We start from the raw sequence: 6,743 nt of genomic DNA, 5'->3' as shown, positions 1-6,743 counted from the left end.
ACTTGTATGCATTTTGAGGCAAAACAAAGGGCACTGATGTATTTTAAGTTATTTCAGTGCAAGTTGTTTTCAGTTGGGAAAGCTCAGCATTTATTTTAGTCTAGGACTAATCCCTGTCTGGGAAACCACTCTTATGTGTTAACTCAGTGTAAGACAATATTAAGTGAACCCTGCTGCAGTTATTCTGTCAAAAGTCAAAATACAACACAAAGCGTAACAATAATTCAAGAATGTATGAACACTAAATGAAACCATCAGAACAGTGACCTGATCTGAATAATTTCAGTGGGTGCTTGGCTATTTCTGTTGTTCAGAAAGGTTTATAGGTTTACCTTTCGACCTGCGCAAAAATGAAATTGTGAATTGAAAATACGCCCAATGGAAACTTGACAATTTCTCAAAAACTTCGATATTTTGATGCTCATATGTGTGTTTTTTTTTAGGCAATTCGAAAAAAAGAATATATCGCAAAACTGCAACAGAAAGATTTTTTTTTGCATTACAGGTCACCTGTACATAACAGCTGTTGCTGGATGGCATTTTATGTCATTACATGTTGTAAAATTTCAGACAAGTGTTAAATTTAAATGATACCTAGATTATAATGTATGTAATCTACCTGTCTAATGATGTTTACACATAACATATAGCCTAATAAATGTATTTTTAAAGTTAAGTTGCATTTCATGATAGATAAATATAGAAGATAGGCAAGCAAGCATATAGCATACTGATGATTAAACTACAGATTCATCAGTCATTTATTTGAGTCTTTGATCTCATCCTCTTCTGTTCTTTTCTGCTGGTTTTGACATCGCAAACCAGAAGAGCAACAGCAGCCAGGGCCACCAGAGCAGAGACGACCAATCGGATCACAGCTTCAGTAAAACCACAACAGCAGATGAAATCGACTAATGGAAAATGAGCAAAAGTAAAACTCAATTATGATTTATTGCAATATTTCAAACTAACTGTGTTAGTAATTAATTTACAGCAAATTCAGAGGCTTAAGTTAATTTGTGTGTCTCACTGAGGTAATTGGGTAAGTTAAGTATTTGTGTGCATTTACTTGGGACTTGAAATTTACCTGAACACGTCTGACAGAGATGAGTGATGTTGAGATGTTGAGTTTGGTTTGTGATGGGATTGTTGAGTACACATCTGTATGTGTTGTTATCCTGATATTCAACCTCCAGAGGTAGAGATGCAGTCGTTTTAAGGTTAGACACACTGATGCTGGACAATAAACTGTTTCCTTTATACCAGGACAGACTCACATCTCTCACATTCAACACTGAACACACTAATGAACAGATTGAGCTTGATGAAGATTTTTGTGGAGAGACTCTTGTGATGACAGGAATGGGCAGATGAGCTGAAACATAATTAATAAAATGAATACCCCATTTCTCACTTCTAACCTTAACATATTTATTGACTTTAACAAGTCAACTTAAGTGACTCTCAAATGCATAACATTGAATGTTATTTGATTATTCTGTTTAGCTTATTAACAATAACTATTTATAACCGAGCTTTTCAATGATTCACAACCATTACATTACATAGAAGTAAAAAAGTGTGATACAAATGGCATAGGCATATACATAGGGTCTAATTATTTATTCATATTTAGCACAATTAAAGCACATGTAATATATTGTACAGTACATGTAATCAGAGTTAATAATACAATTATTTTATTATAAAAATGAATCTTTGTGTCATCACATAAGTTTAAATTAAAATTGTTAACATATATGTGGTATGCTAAGTTCTTTACTCACCATAGACAGTAAGATTGATTGTTTTGAGTTGGGTATTTGTGCGGATGGTGTTCACTTTATAAAGTCCAGTGTGTGTGATGTTGGTGTTTGTGATGGTGAGAGATCCAGTGTGTTTGTTTAACTTCAGTCTGTCTCTGAATCTTCCTTCAACTCTATCTTCATGTAAAGTGACATTTTTTCCCTTATCTTCTGTTTCAACTATAATAATTTCTGCTGCGTTTATTTCTTGAGATCTAAACTTCCAGGAGATTCTGTCCTCTCTCTGTGTTTCAGTGAGACTGACAGATAAAGTCACTGAATCTCCTTCAGTCACTGACACAAACTCACTACAAACAACACCTGAAGATAAAAATAAACAGCCAGTCAATTGATTTTCTGGCCATCTGTGCAACGCCAGATAGATCAGATTTCAAATGCAAATACAGCTTCTATTAATATCTAATGTCTATTGAATTCAGGTTTTATCAAAAAGTAACAGATCGAAATTATTCTAAAACCAGCACTGACAAACAAATATAAAACGAAGGTCATTTAACAGATCATTTTTTGCCGATTTACAACAAAGAAACTAATTTATATTTAAACTTAAACCAAAAAGTACTGGAGAAAGAAATTGCACAAAATGCACATATATAACTTACCAAACAAGCATAAGCAAAACAAAAGCAGACCAATCATTTTCTTCTGCTATTCTCAGAACAGTCTCTCTTCGTCTCTCTTCGCTGACAAGTCAACAGTGTGAATGTGAGTCTGTTCGACACTCACGTTTTATCTGTGACAACCTAAAAAAAAAAAAAAAGATTACTTGTACGATGATACAAGAACAAAAATGCATTTATATTATAATAAACTTATATTTAAATTGTAATAGGCTATACAATTTTTATTTACAATTATTATTGAATTACCATATTAAACCAAAGTGTTAACATTGTAATTTTACACAAACGCTTAAATTCCAGTACAATTTTACAATTTTGTGTCTATTCAAAGCAGATATACATTGACATTTTACAAATTAGTGTCAGTTTGTTCAACCCCAAAACAGAAAAAGTTGGGACACTGTAGAAATTGTGAATAAAAAAGTAATGGAATGATTTACAAATCTCATAAACTTATATTTTATTCACAGTAGAATATAGATAACATATCAAATGTTGAAAGTAAGATATTTTGAAATGTCATGCCAAATATTGCCTCATTTGGGATTTCATGAGAGCTACACATTTCAAAAAAGTTTTGGGACAGGTAGCAATAAGATGCCAGAAAATTTAAATGTACATACATTATAAGGAACAGTTGAAGGACCAATTTGCAACTTATTAGGTCAATTGGCAAAAAGAAGCCCTCTCTAAAGATGATCCAGAAGCACAGGCGTTTTCCCTGGGCAAGGCTCATTTAAAATGGACTTTGACAAAGTGAAAAACTGTTCTGTGGTCCAACGAATCAAAATTTGAAGTTCTTTTTGGAAAACTGGGATGCCATTTCATCCGGACTAAAGAGGACAATGACAACCCAAGTTGTTATTAGCGCTCAGTTCAGAAGCCTGCATCTCTGATGGTTTGGGTTTGCATGAGTGCGTGCGGCATGAGCAGCTTACACATCTGGAAAGACATCATCAATGCTGAAAGGTTTATCCAAGTTCTAGATACATATGATCCCATTCAGACGTCGTCTCTTTCAGGGAAGACCTTGCATTTTCCACCATGACAATGCCAGACCACATACTGCATCAATTTATTATCTATATTCTATTGTGTATAAAATATAAGTTTATGAGATTTGTAAATTATTCCATACTCACAATTTCTACAGTATCCCAACTTTTTCTGTTTTGGGGTTGTATGTAACATATAATTTTTGCATGTATGTTTAGCTTTTCTCTGTCAACAGCACTGAAAAAACGAACTTTTTGGTGTAGTAATATTTATTAGATTAACTCTCATAATTTCTACATAATAATATTAACATTTATTGAGAACTAGATTTTCCTAAGTAAAATGATGATAAATACACAATTAATTCATGTAAAAAATGAACTGTGTGGGAATAGTAAGTCTTATTAGATATTTTCTTGTATTATTTAACTGTTTTATAGTCACTACACATAGTCCTAAAATAATTAAGTGAATTTTAAATCCATTTAACTAAAAAATCTAAGTAAAATTTACTTACATTTATTTGCACATGTTGTAAGGAATACCCACAATTCTTTGCGCCTGAATATTTTTATTTTTTAAGCTTTATCACAGAATAAGAACTGATAAGAACTTTAACTACTTAAATATTTGTTAGCAAAATGTCATAAAGGTTTAAGCTCTTATATTATTGATGTTGTTTTGTTGTAAATAATAATTTTGTGAAGTCACCGTTCAGGTGATCAGTGTTTCTTTACATGAACCCTGTTCAGAACAGTGTATTGTAATTCTTTCCACAGTGCTGATAATGCATGTCAGAAACACAGTTTGTGTGCGTTTCTGTTCCGAATCAAGTTTATTCAATGACTGACTTGTTGTCAGTCATGAATTTTGTGTTATAATGCCATTTATAACACTAAAAATAACTAGGTCCATAGAAATATGTAAAGAAAATAACAAACAGAAAATGATTTATTTAATATTATTAGGACAGCAGTGCTTCAATCTTCAAAAAAACCTAATAGACTTTACCTAAACGATTAAAATAAATCTAACTCCTAAATAAAATAATTAAGTAACATTTAATTAATTATTTAACATATGTTTTATTATGCAATTTTAAGTAAATTTTATTTGATTTTACTAGGTAAGTTTTACTTATAAAAAAGCAGTAAATTTTACTTAAAAAAAGTTTGTGCAAATTTTTACGAGGATTTTTTTAAGTAAATTTTACAAGTTGTTTTTTTCAGTGAGTAAAGATTCTCAATCAATCAGGCGGTGAAAGTGCTGTTGACGCTGCATCAGTACCAACATAAGCATGCGTCTCACTATTTGTGTGAACTAGATGTGTTCGGACTTGTCATGACATAAACACAACTTCAAAACAAAAATGTAGATTTATATTAGGCTATATTTAATGATTCAAATAAAATACTTCTCTGTGTGGTCTCGATGTGTTTCATTGTCGGCACATTTGGTTATTCTCATGATTGTTGGCTCTCTTGCATGGTCTTAATGCAGTCTATGGCATGAATCCTCAAATTCTACCCTTGAGGACAGTGCCATGCAGGGTTTAGCTGTATATAAACCACACGGTAGTAAAGAGACAGCTCCCTCAATGGGTTCAAGTTGGAAATGTTGTCTTTCATTCTGGACAGCAAGGTCAGTGACTGTAACATTGAGGGTATTTTACAGTATTAAACACACATTTATAATGATTTCATCAGGCTTCAGAAACATTTAAAAATGAACACAAAGAATGACCTTTCAGCTACCGTAGTTGCAACTCTTGCGTCATTACAACAGGGTGTTCAATGCATCACCGTTTCTGTTTATAAACGTTGTGCAATGTTTTGTCAGGGCTGAACGCAGCCCTGGGGCCCATTCTTGGTACGTCGCTAACTCAGTTAGCTGGATTTGATTGTTGACGATTTGGCATGATCTTGGATCGTTTGGTTCTTCGAAGCTCATCCTAGACTTGCTGTCATAGCAACAGGTTCGTAAGCTCAAACCTGCTCGGGAGCAGGCTTATTTCATGTAAACAAGATTAGTTTGTACCTTTTTAAGTGGATGTGATACTGAAAGTCTGATGCAGTTGTGTATTCTGCATTATACGAACGCAATCTGCGTAAGATGCATGATTAATATAAAGAGCTTTTCAAATTCAACACGTAATAAAAAAGTATAGATTAAATCTTTTAGCGATGTTATTTAAAAAATATATAATATAACAAATATATTTTTTCTGTATACTTGTGCAACTTGTTTTTGTTTAACAGATTTGAATATTATTCTTAAACGGATGATAAGACAAAGATGCTGATCACATTCAGTTTAGATTTAGTTTAATTTTCCTTAATAAAAACAGCAATCAATCATCTTTACCCAGCAGTAATAGATGTATTAGTTATGTACAATACAGAATATTACTCGGTGTGAAATAAGTTTCCTTTGAATAAACCTATCTCCGATTTTAGTTTTGTCTTTAGATTCTCAAGTAGAATATCATGCATCAAAGGGTTTTTCATTTAGTAATTTCTATCTATTCTATCATTAAAACTCTGTCTACAAACATGTTACTCTTTCCCTTTTCTGTGACAAAAATGCCAATAACCAAATAAGGTTTTTTGCACATATTTTCACATATCTTTATCTTTACTACACTTTTCTGTGCAGACTCAGCAGATGCAAGACTTGGTTGGGAATACTATGCTGATATTGTTGTAGTCAGAAATCAGTTATATAAGAATAATGTAATTAACTTATTTAACCACTTGCATATAGTTTCTCTAAAGGACTGTCATCTGAGAGGATTTCTTTACTGTCCTGTGCATTGCTCAGAAACAGTTGCACTTTGTAATCGTTTGATGTAGAATAACATTACCATTCCCTTACTGCACATCATACTTTATTTACCACATTCTTGGGAACTGCTAAAAGTGTTGGTGTATTATCTACAACTGCACAAAAGAGAGGAAAACACAATCTTATAATAAACTACAATTCAAATTTTATTTATCAGAAATTAAATTGTTAAAAATGGGCGTGTTCTTGGCCATTGCAACAACCGGCCAATCACAGCGTTGCTGATCAGTGTATCTACTATTGATATGTTTTGGCTTTTCTTGCAGTGCACGAACGCGCAGTGATCTCAGATAATTCAATCCTGCCATACTAATCATCAACAGCAGTGGTGTTCAAAGAACCAAATAAGCGAGATCATAATTAGCAAGACCTAAACATCTCGGATGTCTCATTTGATCTCGGATGTATTAAGCGACGTAGGCCTACGAAGAACGGGCCCCTGTGGTCTATGGTA

At 32.9% G+C, this 6,743-nt stretch overlaps 1 protein-coding gene across 1 annotated transcript; it reads right to left on the bottom strand.

The window, feature by feature from the left end:
* Nucleotides 1-64: 64 nt before the first annotated feature.
* LOC141363330 (uncharacterized) lies at nt 65-4,990 on the bottom strand. Its single transcript, XM_073865968.1, has 5 exons — nt 4,973-4,990; nt 2,553-2,569; nt 1,788-2,170; nt 1,088-1,375; nt 65-911 (listed from the first exon to the last, which is right to left on the bottom strand). Exons 1-5 carry the CDS (start codon nt 4,988-4,990, stop codon nt 754-756), a joined length of 864 nt encoding a protein of 287 aa, XP_073722069.1. The 3' UTR covers nt 65-753.
* Nucleotides 4,991-6,743: the final 1,753 nt, after the last annotated feature.

This window comes from Misgurnus anguillicaudatus, unplaced genomic scaffold (assembly GCF_027580225.2).
Source record: "Misgurnus anguillicaudatus unplaced genomic scaffold, ASM2758022v2 HiC_scaffold_34, whole genome shotgun sequence".
NCBI lineage: Eukaryota > Metazoa > Chordata > Actinopteri > Cypriniformes > Cobitidae > Misgurnus > Misgurnus anguillicaudatus.
Note: the sequence above shows the minus strand (reverse complement) of the source record. Positions and strands in the feature narration are given on the sequence as shown.